The 19,130-nt window shown below is 38.9% G+C and overlaps 1 protein-coding gene across 1 annotated transcript; it reads left to right on the forward strand.

Moving 5' to 3' along the window:
• The first annotated feature begins 424 nt into the window (after window positions 1-424).
• On the forward strand, window positions 425-16,309 carry LOC149081744 (cytochrome P450 3A7-like). The gene is made up of 14 exons (XM_089237169.1): window positions 425-578; window positions 666-762; window positions 2,271-2,323; window positions 2,445-2,541; window positions 2,661-2,777; window positions 2,870-2,958; window positions 4,172-4,317; window positions 5,550-5,665; window positions 6,386-6,551; window positions 6,642-6,805; window positions 9,119-9,207; window positions 14,450-14,593; window positions 15,674-15,836; window positions 16,009-16,309. The coding sequence occupies exons 1-14, from the start codon at window positions 514-516 to the stop codon at window positions 16,096-16,098; spliced, it is 1,596 nt and encodes a 531-aa protein (XP_089093295.1). The 5' UTR covers window positions 425-513; the 3' UTR covers window positions 16,099-16,309.
• The last annotated feature ends 2,821 nt before the right edge of the window (window positions 16,310-19,130 follow it).

Genomic DNA, 19,130 nt, shown 5'->3' on the forward strand with positions numbered 1-19,130 from the left:
TATTTCGTATTTCTTCTTATTTGTTATTGTGCTGTGCCTGTATGTTTGTAGGGGGGGGGGGTGGTTCAAAAAGTCGTTCACAGTATTTACATAAACCATGCACTTGCGAACGCTATAATAATACAGATGGCGAAGAAGATTTAAAAGATATCTATTTCAATTCGTTCTTCTTAGGATTGTTGATTAATAACCGAGCCGTAATCTCCTCTACTTTACATGGTCGTTAGCAATCATCTGGTGTTCTTTGCTTTACAATATGAAATAATATCAGTGCCATTCACGTCACCGCGTTAAAAAAATTTTCTTCTTTGCTCACCATCAAGTGCTACGCAATTCCTACTCTTTTTTTTCCAGATATATATATATATATATATATATATATATATATTCTTTTTTTTTTTTATCAGGATATCACAATTGCTCGATCGTTTATAGAGCAAACGCCACCCTCAGAGAAGTTACGCTAGTTTTTCCGTACTTAGATCAAGAGGAACGTATTTCTCACCCTATTATATGGAATTTATAAGCTCTATCCTGTGGATTGTATTTGCATTCCTAGTTCTATGGATGTCCTATAGGTAAGGAAATTTATTATTTTGCTAGGTTGAGTGAAAATGATTTTTTAATCGTACAAAACAATGGTTGAATAAATTTCACTTTTATAGATATTTGATTGCTCCAGAGAATCCTTGGAAGAACTCGGATATACCCGTAGTCTCTCGATGGGATTCCCTCTGGTCTTACGTCAGCTTCAAATTGTTCGTAAGTATTTGCCAATTCAGTCCATTGAAAATTAGAGCAGGCGCATAATGGATATATGAGAATCAGTCAAAAAATAATAATTTCATTGCTTAAAAGCTACTTCCGTCAGAGTCCAGCCTGACGTGGTTTTCTATAGAAATGGTTCCCATTGAGTTGCATGCAGTTGGCCCAGCGTGTTTGCAACTCTTATACGTGTCGTAACACGTCTGTAGACATCACCACCGTCTTTATAGAACCATCGTTAATGTGCAAACTTATATAGCACACCTTCACGTTAAATACACTGTTCTTCAAAATTTACAGAATTTTCACTTTTCATTGATCATCTCCGGAATTCTAAAACAAATTTTAATGAAATTCGGTATGCACATAGCTTGATATGGTACAAACAAAATAGGCATACAATTGTCATTGTACACGTTCATGGTCGTACGCAAGAGGCATCAATGCCGGACAGTCTAACACAGAGCTTAAGGTATCGAACAAAAAAAAAATGAGTCAGTTGGGGGAGGGAGATACATGGTCCCCTCTATACAGATCACATAATGTGATTTAGGGGTTTCTGTGGCAGTGAGACCCACCTCTCTAGCAACACTGCTTTCAGCTTCTGGATGATTCTGGGAGAGGGGTGACGAGGTGAAAGTGTCCTCCCAAGAGTGGTCTAGGCATTACTCAATATGGTTTTGGTCTGGAGATCAGAACCGTCGGTCCAAGTGATTTTTCTGAGGCCCAACCTGGCCAATTTTCGAAAATTTCAACAGGTTCCCATTTTTGTGAGGCCCCCCGGACCGTTCCCGGGTGGGCCCATGCGTTAAGACGGCACTGCTGGAGATATCACTGGACACTCTATCCGTCGAATATATTCACTTTCCAGAAATTCATCGACCTTATCAGCCATTTGTGGATGATCGTTGTTGTCAATTAAAATGAAATTAGCGTCAACTGCGCCCTGAAAAAGACGAACATAGGGCTCTAAGATGTCATCGCTATACTTGACAGCAGTCACAGATCCTCTGAAAAAGACATGGAGGTCTGAGAACCCATCAAGAGCATGATTCCTGCCCAAACCATCAAACCTCTGTGGCCATGATGGTCTCTTTCTCTGATGTCGGGACTCACTTCATCAGACCGGGAAGCAAGAAAGGATCCCGTTTCGATCCCGTTGGATACAGTTTTTTCTTCTTTCCCAGGTTACATTTGCATGCATGGTGTTCTTTTTTCTCCCGATAAATTTCAACAGGAATGCTCTTTTTAACGTTTGCGGAGCGGCCGTTTCGAAATGCGCCAGCGTGTTTTCGTTTCATGTTAGACCATGCATTCTTTGATGACGGTTGTTTGTATTGGTGTGTAGTATCACCTCTTATAGCTTTTTTCATCTTTTCTGAATCACCCTGTATATGCTTAAATCATTGACAATAAATAATAAGATATAGTTAACTTAGAACTAATTTCTGAAATTCTTTTCCAGACCAAAATCTAACGTATATTTTTTTTTTCAACTCCTTTAGCCTATAGCCTTAGGACTAGAACGGAATTACAAGAAATACGGTAAAATTTTCGGGTAAGTTTTCTTCGAAATTTATCAAAAATCCATTTCCATACCAGTAACATTTCGGTGACTTATATGTACATTCTCATGTGGCTGTATTAATCAAATTTCATCTGCTCTTTTTTTTGGTTAGGTTAAATTGTTATGGGAGTTCGATTTTATGTGTGGGTGATCCAGAATTGCTTCGCCTTATTATGGTCAAAGATTTCCAACATTTCGTAAATCGAGTAGTGAGTATGTTTCCAGAGTATGCACGAAACATTTTGCAATGTAAATATAAAACAATCGAAGTACAAACACGGATTAAAAGACAGTTAAAATGGTGATTGGAATTTATTTTATATTGTAGGAATCACATACAGGGGATCCGACGTTAGATAACATGATGTCAACGGCACAAGACGAACAATGGAGAAGAATACGAAATGCCACGTCCCCTACATTTTCTACTGGAAAAATTAGGAAGGTGAAATTATTTTTGTGATTGTAATGCGTTCAAAAAATTAATTTTCTTCAAATAATGATATCAGAGTTTTAATCATCGTAAATCATTTATAGATGACGAGCATCATTCTAGATTGTGCTGACTCACTGACCAAGAATTTCGACAAAGATGCTTCACTTAAAGTTCCTTCCGACGTTAAGAGGTGAGTGCAATTTAGAGATCAGTGTTCTTCAACTTTTTTACATCTGCGGACCAGTGACAATAGTGAAACAATCTTGCGGACGGCCGAAATCACAGAAATAATTACCGGACGGGCTAAAATATACAAATACAAATACAACGCCACAACAGGCAAATTGCCCAACGAGGTGGCTGACTTAAGAACAGCATGGATCCCCGAGCCATTTTTTGGAGGCCCTACCTACCACTACTACACTACACATGCACCCCGCCCACACCCCCCCCCCCGCCCACGGAACCGACCAACGAATCGGTACATGCGGGAATGTGCGTGTACGTGTAGTGAAATCTGACGTGAAGTTTTGTTGTTTCTCTGTAATGCTTGTTATGTGTAGTGCTGCCATCTGCCACTAGTTTTTCTAACTATGAGTGAAGTGTTATGATTGAATGATTTATCGTTGTAGGACTGTTGCTCTCTGTGGCGAGACGGGGAGATCGGCTCGCATTTGCGCCTTGAAGTTGGGAACCACAGAAAACCAACTTCAGCCGACCACCACTGTGGGGTTCGAGCCCGGATCCTCAATGTGCTTAATGAAATTTGTGGAACAATGGATGAACGCCAGTGTCCTGCCACCAATTTCAAACTTATCACGTTACCGAAATCTCTTCCACTTCGTGACATAGTTTCGAACACTTTAAAAAAAAAATAAAAAAGGAAAGAAAAAATTACAAACATATAAAATTTACAAGCATTAATTTGTTGGCCAGCAAAATGTAAATAAGTTTAATACATTTTTGGTCACTAAAAATTAATGTATTTAGTAATCTGCGGACCGGCTAAAAATAAAATAGAAAATAATTTGCGACATGAAAAAATAAATATTTTTAATAATTTGCAGACCGGCAAAAAATAAATAAATAGGAAAAAATGATTTGCGGACCAGCAAAAGATAAATAAATTTGGGAAATAATTTGCATCGGCTAACGACAGAAACAATAAGTAATTTAGAAGACAGTACCTTAATTTTTTTAATCAATCTTCTGCAATTAATATATCGGCTATATAGATTAGGCAGAATGTTTTGCGGACCGGCACCGGGCCGCAGACCATCAGTTGAAGAACACTGATTTGGATCATTTTAATAATTTATCCCCCCTTTTTATGACTACATATACTTACAAATATACCATCTTTTGTGAAATTCAGAATTATACGATGAATAACCATTCAATAGGTTCATCAACGCTTTCACGATGGATGCTATCGCGAGTTCAGCGTTTGGCACGAAAATCGATTCTCTCAATGACTTGAACAGTCCTTTCGTCAAGGCTGCCACAAGTTTATTCAGCAGTTCGTCACAACTTCGCAGTTTGGTGATAGGTTTGTTGAAATCATTTATTGTCATTATAGTGAAAAATCCTATGCAACGATAATCGCCTAATATCAGTGTTTTCTTCAACCTCTTCCTACTTGCTGACCGCTAAAATTAAAGAAACAATCTCGCAGCCGGTGTGCAGCATGATAATGGACGATACCGGTGTGAATTGTATGTGGCGTCGTAACGGCGACTATGTACTCTGTTTTCATGTTTCCCGCAGAATTTCAGCTGTTCCTTTTTTTTTTTTGTGGCTGGCTGGCTGAATATGAATATAATTAAACGTGAAACTAATGGGTAATAGAGTATTTGGTAGCGGACAACACAACGGTACAATTATTCATTCATTGCACTTCACTCGTTGTTAGAAAAATAGATGGCAGCACTACACATAACAAGCATAACGTTAGGTTCACTACACGTACACGCACATTCCAACATGCACCAATCCGTTAGAAATTCCGCAGAGGAATATGGACGAGATGCTTGTGTGGTTTAGTAATAGTAGTACACTAAACCACACCCCCCCCCCCCAGCACACTGGGGGGATGTGCTTTTTCTTTTAGATGGTAGCAGGAGCTCCAGTGTAACAATACTATGCTCTATAAAAAACGACGCTAGTTATAGTGACCATTCCATTACAAGAAGCGGTAGGATGAGTCCGGAATTTTTCATATAATAACGATCCTATATCTTTACCTTTCGGTTTAACGACCACGCGATATAACATCAATTTTTGACGAATAACAAGGGTCGACTTAATAAGCGTTGACTGTATTCTTTGGCACTGCACGAAAGGAAAAAGGGACCCTTGCTGCTCCCTACCCAGTTAAAACAAAATTATTTGTAATAATTCTTTAAAAAACATTACTGTTGGTTTTAAACTGGTGTGCACCATGAAAAAGAACAATATAATACCTTATATTGTTTATTTTTATGCTGCACACTAGTGTGAATTTTGTGCCCCATAATTCCAGCTGCTATATTTTTTATGCTTGACGCTGAATTTCGCAATTATTTTTTATTTTGAAGAATATAACCTATAAGCAATTAGAATATTTTACTATGTATTTATTTTAATTTGCGTTAGGCAAAAGATTGATTTAATTGTTATTAAATTGTTCTATGATAATGTTATCGGAGTTGTGCAGGTGACAAATATTATTTAAATATCTTACAATGAAGTTTGCGTAATAAGTTTACACCTGTGTTCATGCCTGTATTATTCATTTTTCAGTTGTCATCAACAGCGTGCTGAACTTTTTACATTTGAATGCATTCAATGTGCGTTTATTCACTTTTTTTGAGAAGATGACGAAAAATATTATCGAGGAAAGAAAGAAGAGTGGATTGGTAAGAGTGTGCTGTCTCATTTGAATGTCACATTTCCCCTGCGATTTTGTGAAATATTTTGCATTGTTTTTAAATATTCTACAAGAAGAGTAGCCAAGACAATGCGTTTAAATCGACGTCGATCTTAGGTACCATATTGATATGACTTAGCTTTGTACAGTGTCCCATGATTTCGTAAATAGTTTAAAAATTCATAAAAACTGAACGACTGCTATATGCAGTTTGTAAAAATGTTATTCTCACGGAAGTGAAATTTTTTGGTAAAGGAAAAAAAAAAAATGATATCAAATTTTTTGTCAATAGAGTCCACTGCACGCAATCACTGGAAATATACAAATCAGTCCTTTAAAATGCAAAGTTTACGATTAACAGCTCATTTCTGAATTTTCTTGTTACTGGTGCTTACACAAGGTTTCCATTGATATTGGTGTATAAAGCAGTGTTGGTCAAGTTATCGTACCTCACCAATCGTCGGATGAAATTTTACAGACATTTCAGACCCGGAAAAGATTGAAGAAAGGTACCGTGAAAGAATTCTGCGATTTGCTTTCCCACAGCAATCTCTATCGACAGAACTTTCAACTAATATATTTTCTTGTACCAAAAACATCTTCCTTTGTGAGAATATCTTTTTTTGCAAACCCATTCAAATACACCAATTTTTATGAATTTCCCAACTATTTACGAATTTATACACACTATATTTCACTATGTTTGCAGACAAGGAACGACTTTTTACAGTTGATGTTGGATGCTTCTGTATCGAACTCGAGCACCGCTACGACTGATTCTGCAGCTGATTACACCGATAAAAGTGAAATTGATGAGCGGGCCATCTCACATAATGACCAAAGTCAAGATGATTCCATGCCAAAAGAACAAAAAGGTCTGTCTAACTTTTATTACAACTTTTAGAAACGTTAAATGCATATCTTGACGGTAAGACGATCACGTCTCTTTAATTATTATTTTGAAGGTTTGGACGATAATGAAATCATGTCACAGTGTATCATATTCTTGCTCGGGGGATTCGAGACTGTTTCCTCGACTGTCACGTTCGCCCTCTACGAACTGGCGCTAAACGAAAACGTTCAAGAAGACCTTATATCCGAAGTGGACGAAGTTCTACGTTTGAACCAGGTTAGTTTAAATCAAAATGACATAAATCTTTTTTTTTACCGACTTTTATTTATTGCATATCTATTCTATTTTCTTACTCTATACCTATCTCTTTAGATCAGTCGTTTTCAAACTTTTCAAACACCATCCGTTGCCTAATTCATGGTTCATTTGCGGCTTCCAGAATAGTTTAGTAGATATTTTTACTTACAAAATAAAGTATTGAAAGCATAAATAAACACACAAATAAACATCTCGACGTAACACCTCTTGAAGCCACTTTGAGAAACACTTCTTCACACACTTTGAGAAACACTGTTTTAGATACTTTTTTTACGCTTCCATCACTTATTTTGACAGAGCCTGGGTGTCTCTTTCGGTTGTTATCACTATCCCTACCTATTTATCCTTTTGATGATCATTGTGTCAGACCATTTCTCAACCTTTATAAACTCGAGGACCAGTAAAATATTTGAAACAGCTCGACGGGCCATTAACTTTCAACAGGGCCACATAATAAGGGCTGTCTCACGACGCACCAGAGTCGTTACCTACCGACGTCATCGCCCTAACAGAACCGGTTAATAATCATTTCAAGGCCGCGATTTAGTTAAAAATTATAAGAGCAGTTACGACACGCACCTAATCGGAAAAAACGCCCACTGAACCAAGGCGGTCACACGACCACTGAACCAGCAACTTCAAAGGGACGATACAGCTCTTGCTATATAGCCCTGAACTTACAATACGTTATTCTGAAATTTTGTTTGAACCATTGATATTTCTGACATACAACTGAATATTTTTCACATTTCACTTTATTTTATTTGAAAATGGGGTTTCAATATCTGCCTGAGAACCACCGATAGTTCCTGAATCATAGGTTGAGAAACGCTGGTCTATATTATGAATAAGCAGAATGTTCTTTTTTGCGGGCCGTATTTAAAGTAGGATTAATTTCAAAGTCCGCGTGTGAATTATTTTTCATCGAAGGTTGAATGTGATTTACAAAAAATCGTTTAAACCAACTGCTTCACAGGCCAAATACAACCTCGGAAATATTTCCTATCGGTTAGAGCTTTACACCCATGGTTTATATTCATTTAAGAACCATATGCTATTCTCTTTGTAAAAGAGCTAGTCGAAAGGATGAGAATCATTTCTTTTCTCACAAACCATATTGGTCAAAGTTGAACTTGCTGTGGCTGTGGTTGTGTCAGATCCTCATCTAACTAGACCAGTCTTTCGAAAACTTTTTAAGAATCTCTCTCCATTCATCAATCTTCACAATTCCTGGTGATGTGCGAAACGTGCTCATACTTCGAGCTGTCAACGTTACTTCACGATATTTGGCCTCACGTGGTTTTTTGAAGGTGTGTGTGTAAAAAATTAGGTTCTGTCCGTCTTTTAAGAATGGTCGCCACGCTGAACAAAAAGCGACGAAATCAATGAGTATCATTCCAAACCAGTCACCTTAAACTTGGGACTTCGACCATTTTGATCTGGGAGTAAGAAAATTATATAATTAGAGATTAATTTTCTTCCACCCAGCCTCGTATTTATGTTAACTAATTGGAAATGAAGGAAACCTATTTTCTGGATATCGTAAACGTGAACTCGGATAGAAAAATCAAATGGGTCTCCACTGGGATTCGAATCCAGGCATTCTTAACAAACCGGGCAAGCATGCTACCATCTACATCGCTGGAGACACGACCCTGCCTTCCTTATTTCACGCACTGTGGCGTGAGGCGCTGAAGTAGATACCGTCTAACCTGAGGGGCCATTTGTTGAAGTTAAGGGCTACTAATGCCTCTACATCAGTGCCTCACGTTATAGTTCGTGAAATAAGGAAGTCAGGGCCATGTCTCCAGTGATGTAAATGGTAGCACGCTTGCCCAGTTTACAAGAGGGTCTGGGTTCGTGTTGCGAAAGAGACCAGATGACTTTACTTACGGAGTTTATCTCGGAATGATATTCAGAAAATGTCTGTTTATTTGGAATATTGAACTGAGAAAAAGCTGTCTCTCTCTAATTATTCCCCTTTTGTTCCCAAAGCAAAAAATTATTTTCATTTTATAAACTTTTTAAGCCTGTAATTATTCCATGCACTTGATAATTATATTTTTATTTGATGATTACATTATAGTTTAACTATTAATCGAAAGATTGCATATCATCGAAAGTTTACAGTTTAAATTTAATGACTACATGCAATATCCTCTAAGTAGATTGTACTTATTTTTTTGTACAATAATCACATTAATAATAGTGATAGGTATTTTCAGTCTTTCGTATCTCTTTCATGAAACTTTTTCTTTATTTTTAATATAGAAAGAACTGACGTATGAAAACGTGCAAAACATGAAATATATGGATAACGTCGCTTTTGAAACACTTCGGAAATATTCACCAGCATTTTTGTAAGTGGGCATGTATTATTGTACTTTATTTTTGGATATTTGTACTGTATTGTAAGACAAGCGGCTTAGGTTTTCTGAATATTGCTCAACAGTGGTCAAAAAATCGAAGGGAATGCTCGGTTTCATTCTTTAAAAGATCTCTTCGAGTTCTCTTAAAGTCATTCTTCGGCTTTCCTGAGTTCGTCGTGGACTGGAGTATACCGATAAGTTTTGGAGCCCATACCTACAGAGGGACATAGACTTGGGTGCAGAGAGGAGCAACGCTTGCTTGCCCTTGTTGTCGCACAGGGCTTGAGCTATGAAGGAAGACTTGATTTCTTGAATATGTTTATATTGGAAAAACACAGTTGTCGGGGGGGGGGGGGGGGGGGTTATCATCGAAGTGTTTAAAATTTTCAACAGGATGCATGGGATGGATCATGAATCATTTATACGCCGTCAATCAACTGCTTCTATAAAGGGACATGAGTATCGATTGGTAAGGAACAATTATAGGTTGCGGTGCCGCAGCGAATTTTTCTCTAATAGGGCTGTAAATCTATGGAATAGCTTACTTCCGGGGGTCGTTAATTCGAACACAATTGACACGTTTAAAAAGAAATTAGATAAACACAGTGGGATAAATCGAGAAGCAATGCATACTTAGCATAAATAACCATAATATTTTTTATGGGCAGTGTAAGGTTCAGGCGAAAAGAGTGGAGAGAAGGCTTGGGAGAAACAGGAGTCACGAGAGAAGGAAAAGAGAACGATTTAAGACATTCGAAAAGAAAGAATAGTATGAAATTTTGTACCGAAGAGATATGACGGTTTTGTTGGGGAAGTTGGATAATAAATTAAATAAAGTGTTTTCTTCATTTGGGAGTCTAGAACCAATTATTTCGCCCTGAAATCATAGTAGAAGTACAGCCGAGGACCTACGACCGATAAGAAGTTGGAGGAAAGTTTACTGGCGCAGTCGACAGGATAGGATCATGGCTTCAACGACTCAAGATTGTGAGCTGCATTAGAAGAGTGTCCTAGCCACGGTGGAACTACCGCGGTTTGTATAGAAAGATAGCAGCAGCGTCGAGCTCCCACACTGTTTTTTTTTTTTTTTTTTCGTGAAGACTACGGTGCTGAGAGGGGCAATCCTGCCTTGGCAAGAGAAGCAAGTATTGTGCGGCGGTATCGAGACGATAAATAAAGATGGCGTATGTGGCAAAAGGGAACAAGGAAGACCTGGAGACCATGGCCACCACTTTGGGGGTAGAAGTCGACCGGAGCCATACAGGAAAGTGAAGCGTACAACGAAGCGGCATGCTGAAAACGATCATAGGCGATAGGAAAGAAAGAGAAGAGATGGAGAAACGGCGTAGAGAGATGGATATGGAGGAGCGGCGTTAGAGAGAAGGAATATGAGCTCGAAAGACGCAGGAGCCAGAAGAGAGGAGGATAATCAGGTTGGGCGCGACAGCAACCCCCCAGCCGGAGTTTCCAGAACATGATGCAAAACTTTAGGACAGAAGAAGACATAAGTCTGTACTTGGTGCTGTTCGAGCGGCAAGCTCGTCGCGCGGCCCTGGAACGGGGAGATTGGTTAGCTGAGCTCTTGGGACTTCTTCCCTACGAGATGAACCAGTTAATTGCCCGCGAACCGGAAGAGCAAGTACAGGACTATAATCAAGTTAAAGAATTATTAGTGTGAGGAAATTCAAACTCACCCCACAGAGAAGTTCCGGCAGATGTTTTCTTCGCTCCACAAAAATCAAGAGGGCACCTGGAGAGACTTCTACCACGAACTATGTACCTATTTTGATGGATGTATGACGGCTTTGGGGGTCACGACCTGACCTTTGAGCAACTAAGAGATTTAATCATCACCGATCAAATGAAAAAACGCGTCCCAGCAGATTTTAAAGAACACTATCTGGGCGAATGGTGAGATATGGTGTTTCCAAGTAAGCTATCAAAGAAACTAGATAGGTTCGATGATGTAAAAGGGACTCTGAAGACACCTCTCCGTAGATACAGCACGAGGAACACAAGACCGGTTCATCAAAGCCCGAGGTGGAAAGCCAGCGGAAACCAGAGACTTCAGGGTGAGTCCTTCCCACCTAAGGTGACGATGGGTTCGAATATCAGAGAGAGAGAGAGAGACAGAGCCGCAGTCACTTGTTATGCGTGTGGGGCAGAAGGCCATATAGCAAGGTTTTGTCCTGCAAGAGGTTAGCAGGATTCATTGATCCGAGCTAAGTCTCTGTCCAGACAGAAGAGGAGGACACGATTGATGAAACCACAGTCCTAACAGCACGTATCGCGGTGCCGGCAGCTGGTGTAGGTGCGAACATTGACACACTGCAGACAGTGAGCTTGAAATGTGGTCAGAAGACAATAAGAGGCGTAGTCGATTCCGGGGCCCAGATCTTATTCGTTAGATCGGATTTGGTTGAGATCGACGACAGTGAAGGCGAGGGGAGAATAAGGATCAGGTCCGCATTTGGCAAAAGCGAGATAGTCCCTCTGAAAATATGCATGATAAAGATCAGCGACGGCAACCACGGGTACGTGCCGATTACTTGCGCAGTGTCGAGTCGCTTGATAAATGAAATGTTAATATGTCCGACGGCATACGACGCACTCTTGGGAAATGTACTACTTCTAAGTCCGATCAATGAGCCAAACCGTAAGGACGATGTGTGTACTTCATCAGCCGATTCCGGTGACAAGCGCGAACAGAAGACCAAGTCCAACGACAGCAATAACAGCGATTTTGGCATACCTAACAAGGAACTTGAAGAGAGGATCATGGCCCAAGTCGAGAGCTACTTCACCGACTTCAACATCATGAAGAACAAATTCCCACTGAAACAAATTCGGAGGAACAAGTAGGGCTACATCAGTCGTGGGTTGGTTTCATCCTTTAGGAAGGTCAAGACCCTAACCAAGGACTGGAAGGTCGTCCGGTACTGTCTCAGGAACTCGAACAAACTCCTAGTCAACGGAGAAGGTACTAAAGTGCGCCAGATCGTGCTAATACGGGTGTTCGAGGAGACTAGATGCACTAAAATGAACCAGGTCTGCGACATGCCGTCCGAGAAAGTGACGCCCGAGTCCGTGTCACAGTTTATGTCACCACCACCACCAAACCAGAACATGGCTCCCACTCTATCCCAAGAGAGGGATATAAGCGGTTAACGTCAATCGAAGATCTATGATACCAGATGTCTGTACGAAGCGCGACCTCTACGTCAACGGAGACGTGGTGAAGAAAACGTTCGCCCTCGTCGAGTACAAGACCACGAATCCACTCAGAGAGCGATCGCTGAAGAAGGCCACGACGTCGCTGAGGACGGCGTCAAGGTGGCACCTCTCCTATCAGACGTGTACAAGACCAATCGGAACAAGTCCGCGTCCGAGGGCAAGGCCTCACAGCTGAAGATGCACTCCAAATGATACGACGATGGACATCCTGTTAGCAGGAGGAAATCGGCACCGAAACGGTTCCAGTATAGGCAGGAAATGTCCAAGCAATCGGACTGGCGGTTGTTTATGTGTTCATTTGCCAAGGGAATCAACAGAGCTCCGAACCGGCAGCCGAAGACCGAGAAAGCCAGAAGCCAACCTAAGTCAGAAGCTAAGTCTTCGATCGTGAACAACGGTGTGCCCAGGAATAAGGGCAGGGAAAGGTCATCCTCCGCTTATACCAGTGGCGACTACCACCCCATGAACTCTTGGGTGAACAAACGTTATTTGCCGTTCAAGGGTGTTATGGCCGCCTCCACAGCAGCTGCTGCTGCTCGCCTGCCGGATAGCGTCATGCGTTGGCCCAGGGAACCCGAGGTGATATGCAAGGTAATGCCGACGCCCTGTCACGGTTGCCGTTGAGAAACTGAGTTACGCTCTTGAAGCATCATCATCATTTAAAAATGATGGATGTGCTTTTCGACGATGGGATGTGTAAGGTTCAGGAGAAAAGAGTGGAGAGAAGGCCTGGGAGAAACAGGAGTCGCGAGAGAAAAAAAAGAGAACGATTTAAGACATTCGAAAAAAAGAATAGTGTGAAATTTTGTACCGAAGAGACATGACGGTTTTTTTGGGGATGTTGGATAACAAATAAAGTGTTTTCTTCTTTTGGGAGCCTAGAACCCAGTTATTTCGCCCTGAAATCATAGTAGAAGTACAGACGAGGACCTACGACCGATAAGAAGAAAACGGGGGGAACTTTACTGGCAGTGTATTTACTAAAGAGGGTGCATGGCGAACAGGAGTTATAGCAGTTTACTAGAGAACAGTTGCTCTTAGATGTATAGATAGATCTCTTGGATCAACGGTATAATGCCATAAGGCCTGTTTGCCATGCACCCTCTAGAGCATAGGTTCCCAACCATTTTTGTGCCATCACCCCCTTCTTCAGAAATTTTTTCTCCCATCGCCTCCTAAACGCAATCTAACCCATAGGATCCTATGTTATACCCGTAGCTTCTACCGCCCACGTTGGGAATCACTGCTGTAGAGTATTAATTATTTTTAGATTTCCTTTCTTGCTATATGTTTTTATATTGGGTTTATATTGTATTTCGGTTATACAGTATTTGACTTCCATATTTTTAAGGGCAGCTTTTTCAGCCATCTCGTAGGAATTTCGTCTGTTCTGGCCTTTGTATGTTTGCATTCTTATTTTTAAAAGAGGACTTTGTATATTCTATAGGATTTTACTTATTCGCATTCACATTGGCTTCACTCCTTACCTGTGGGTTTGGGCAACTGAAAAGTACAATGATTGTGATTAATCAGTTTTTTTTTTGTGACGAGAAAAATTCTTCTTTACATTCAGGAAAAGGAAATTCGAATTTGTTTATCTTTCTTATTGATATAATGCACGAAATTAAACAGGGAAAAGAAGATTTTTGATGTATTTTCCTGAAACATGCTCCACAATTAACGGGTTAATTACTTTGTTAAGATATGATATAGGCTATACTTGTACGTGTATGAGAAAACTATCTGAGAGTTAATTTATCAAGTAATCAAGCTTCTGTTATGTAAAAGGACGAATGAAACAGTGTTGAGGTAAATTATTTTGTAGGCCGTATCTCGTCCTGAGACGCGCATTAAACATCTGGGGTTTATAGGAAACCCTGGTGTTATTATAGACATCTCTTATTCCTCTTATGTATAAAAAAAATTTGGTGAGTAAATACAAGAGAAATTCCTGCAATAGCCGATATATGATTTATATTTTCTTTTCTATATTTTTTAGTACGCAGCGACTGGCAAAGACGGATTACAAAGTGAGTGGTATGAACCTCGTGATACCGAAAAATACCGCAGTGGTGATACCAATTCACGCCATGCATCACGACGAGGAATATTTCCCAAATCCTGATGTTTTCGATCCAAACAGGTGAATAGAAAATTTCAAAACCGATGTCTTCGTATTAAATGCTCAACCTAATGCATATGTTACGGTAAATGTGTAAATCCGGTGACTGCATAAACAATGACCATCGTAGTAACTTTGATAAATTTTGCGAATTTATCACATTTACAGGTGATTATACATGATCTCCATCGCGTATTGGTAAATATGATAACTCGTCAATGAAATACTTTACCTGACATTTTAGTTAAACTTCAGCCTAGGATTGATGGATTCGATCGGTAATGTTGATTAGTCGCTGTGGAGGTCGAGTGGTAATAGTGAAGGATCCACATCGCGAGGACCCATGTTTGAACTCCACCGTTGCCTGCAGAAGTTGGTTTTCTTTGGTTCGCAACTTCGAGGTGCGAATGCGAGCTGATGTCCCCGTTAGAACGCCTCGCCACAGAGAGAAAGAGGTCTATATCTGTTCAAATATTCAATCGTTGCTCTTTACTCATAGTTAGAAAAAACTCACAGTACTACACATAACAAACAATTACACAACAACAAACTTCAGGTTCACAACACATACACACACAGCTTTCAGCATGTCCCAGGTCATCGACCACTTGCTTAAATCTCCTCATTGAGACAGAGAGGTGGCCCATGATCTGGTTAGGAGGAGGAAGAGATGATGTTGTACGTTTAAAAATGTTGATAAATGTAAAAAAAGCCAACATTACACACAAAACTGATAACAATTTATACGTTTTCATCCCTTATAACGATTATTTTAATTTAATTTTTGTGGCAAATACATGTATAGTGCACCCATTACAAACTGAAGATACTCATGAGTAATTGAATTTAAGTGATTTTTCCGCATATGATTTTCTATATTTATCATACTTACCAACTTCATTCGGGAATACGCACAATCACAGGTGAAAGTGGTAAATGTACGCAAAGTTATCAAATTCACCGAGATGATTGTAGGGATTATGCATAATTAAACCCGGTTATTGTGAGTAATTACTGATTTATGAAATTTATCGTATACAGGATATTATATGGATATTATATTTAAGTATTGCTTCTGTGTTCGTTGTTTATTCCACACAGGTTCAGTGCGGAAGAAAAAGCTCGACGCGATCCTTACGTGTACCTGCCGTTCGGAGCTGGTCCAAGGAATTGCATAGCGATGCGTTTTGCTCTGTTCGAAGTGAAGCTGTGTTTGGCTTATCTGTTGAGCCGGTATCGATTCCGCAGATGCTCAAAGACGCAGGTCAGTAATGCTTTAATTTACGAATTTTGACCTTTTAACTGATTAGTCATCTACGAGCAATTGACGCGGTACTGTAAGTATTGAATTCTCAATAAAACATACGATGTGATTTATTATACAAAATGAAATTATACTGTATATTCTCTTACATTTATTCATTTCATCTATACAGGTGCCTTTGAAGTTCCCTCATTTCCAGCCCCAACTGATAGCAAAGGATATTTTTCTTATTGTGGAGAAGAGAAAGGATGGAGTTTTTTGAGGTTCCTGTGAAAGAGAAGAAGACCAAGAGTCATTTTTCAGAAATTATCGCAAAGATTCTCTTGCATTGTGTTGAAATATTAACACTTCCCAAATAAATCACTTCATAACAAACTAGAATAAGCAGAATCAGACTTTGGTCTGATACTGATGAAATTTTGTACAGCTCCATATAATTTCGAAAACTTATTAATAAAATAAACTGACCTACAGATTTTTTCCTGTTTTCTTTCGTCAAATTCCAAACTGATTTTTTGGTTATGAAGAGAATATTAATTTTTACATAACGCGTCCAGAAAGTTAACCAAACCCAGACCTATTTACATTTTTCTTCACGTAGAGCGTAGACAAATATTTCCAATTGCACAAAGGTATCAAATGAGGTAAATATTCATATTGTGGTGAATATGATTTATTTCTTGAGACCTTAGAAAATGCAATTTTTTCTCCTCCTCATCAGAGCCCCATAGCTATGCATGGGAAAAAAAACAGTTTGTCCCTTCAGAAATTAACGTAATTTAACCAAGTTTCATTTCCATGCGATGAATAACCGAAATATCAAATTCCAAAGTTCGAGAGGGAATTCAGGGGTCGTCAGCAAATTGAACAGTGAAATAGTTGGAATTGTACTTAACAAAACAGTGTATGTGTGATATGGGTTTCAAACATATCTCTGATGTTTATGCATCATTTATTATCATTGATATGATACTGATGAATTTTTGTACAGCTCGATGTTTTCGAAAACTTATTAATAAAATAAACTGACCTACAGATTTTTTCCTGTTTTCTTTCGTCAAATTCGAAATTGATTTTTGGATTATGAAGAGAATATTAATTTTTACGCAACGTGTCCAGAAAGTTAACCGAAAACCCAGACCTTTTTACATTTTTCTTCACGTACATAAATATTTCCTTTCGCAAAAATGTATCAAATGAGGTAAATATTCATATTATGGTGAATATGATTTATTTCTTGAGACCTCAGGATTCAACTTTTTTTTCCTCCCCTTCATGGCCCTATAGTTATGCATGGAAAAAAAAGTTTGTCCCTTCAGAAATTACCTTAATTTAAGTAAGTTTCATTTCCATACGATGAATATTAACGGAAATATTAAATTCCAAAGTTCGAGAGGGAATTCAGGGGTCGTTATCAAATTGAACAGAGAAATAGTTGGAATTGTACTTAACATAATAATGTGTATGTGCTATGGGTTTCAAACACATCTGTGATGCATTGATTTATTATGATTGATATTCCACCGTTATTTTTTTTTAATTTACCAATGAAGTCGGTAAATTACTTCTTTACAAAATCAAATAATTAATTTCCATTCGTTATTTCTTCACACGCAAAAAAATTATTACAGAATTTCACTCACTGGTTTTTATGAGGAAAAAAACCGTTTTGCCTACATTCAATGTTTTCCTAAAATTTCCTCCGCTTTTCAAATTTGAATGTCTCAGTGAATATTGCATTTGAAAACGTTGAATATTTGTGTTGGCATCAGCAGAGACAGAGCAACAACTTTCTAATTGTGTTCTGGAGCACACGGGGACTGTGTAATAAGTTAATTTTTTATATTTTAATTGCTATACAAGCCCTTGAAACGCATATATGAGTACTACACGTTAATTGAAAACTTTTTTCCTGATTGGAAGCATACCTCTAAGATCAATAGTTCACCAGTAAAATGTCATACCCCCCGTTTGGCTGTATATAATACGTGTATTTATTTATTTTTTTACATATAACATTTATCTATTTTTACGAACAGTAATTTTGTTATTTCTATTTTCATCGTAGTTTTGCCGACCCTGATTGGCACATACGTGCGGATTAATACAATAAAACCTCTCTTTTGCGAACAAAAAATTCGTCCATAGCAGAGGATTGACCGTTAATCAGGGGTTTGAAATGAACTTTTTTATCAAACAATTGGGAAATTATTATTTGGCCGTAAAAAGGGGGGGGGAATGACCGTATCTGAGGGGTGTCAGTTAAGAGGAGGTTTTGCTGTAAAGCTATCAATTTCAATTATTTAATACTTCACTCGCTGGTGAACTACAAACGAGTAGCACTGAGTGACATTGAAGGGAAAAGAAATTAACCATTTATATCATTCCAATTTATATTCCTTGCACCAACTCCTAAATGACATGAAAACATGGCTTCCAATGCCAAAAATTTCGAAAAAATGGGACCCTTTGAAATGAAATATCTCGCTCAATTTTTGTCATATTGCGATGAAACTGTCCTTTTGTTTTACACATTTCTGAAAGGACGAACTTTCTCTAGTTATGTACACAAGAACCCCGTGAAAAATATAAAACGCCAAATTTTGTAACTTCTACAAAAAGTATTTTGTTCTTGTATAAGTACCTTAATACATACGTAAGGAAGCCCTACTGCCAGCCTCTAGTGAGCAACATCGCTTACCAAAAAGACGTTCTTGGTCATGCTTGGTATTTGATACATTCCACTGTTTCTCTTCTCATCATTGGGTCATATGGTCCTCTTGTGGTCCTTGTATATTTTGGGGGGGGGGGGAAGATAACGAATAAAAATCCAATGGGAGGGGGGGGGGTCAATTGAAGGAGGCCACAGAGAGCTGTGAAAGAAATTCAAATGCGAAGAAATACAGCTTTTATGAGAAATATAGTAAAAAAAGCATGTGACTTATATTTTCAAAATCTAACAGAACTGTCCATAAAGTACGAGCCTTTTGGGCATGCGCACTCTTGGGCATCCCGTCCATAGCGGGATAAATAATGAGATCTGATGCAATGTTTATTTAGCGAAAGTATGTAAATATGTTGGAGCCGTTTCTCTCAGCCCATGGGCCTCCAGAAAATTCTGGGTACCAGAACATCACTTTGCCCGTGGGACCACGATATTGAGATGATAAAGCATAGACAATAGATAGCCGTCCCCCCTCCTCAAACAGAACTCACAATGAGCCAGCACAGATTGACCTTATTTATAACTTTTGTTTACTATAAATGTTTGATGAAAAAAAATATTTCAATAAA

Source organism: Pholcus phalangioides, unplaced genomic scaffold (genome assembly GCF_987345545.1).
Source record: "Pholcus phalangioides strain wild (caught in Gottingen) unplaced genomic scaffold, Ppha-v1.0 ptg000009l_1, whole genome shotgun sequence".
Classification (NCBI taxonomy): domain Eukaryota; kingdom Metazoa; phylum Arthropoda; class Arachnida; order Araneae; family Pholcidae; genus Pholcus; species Pholcus phalangioides.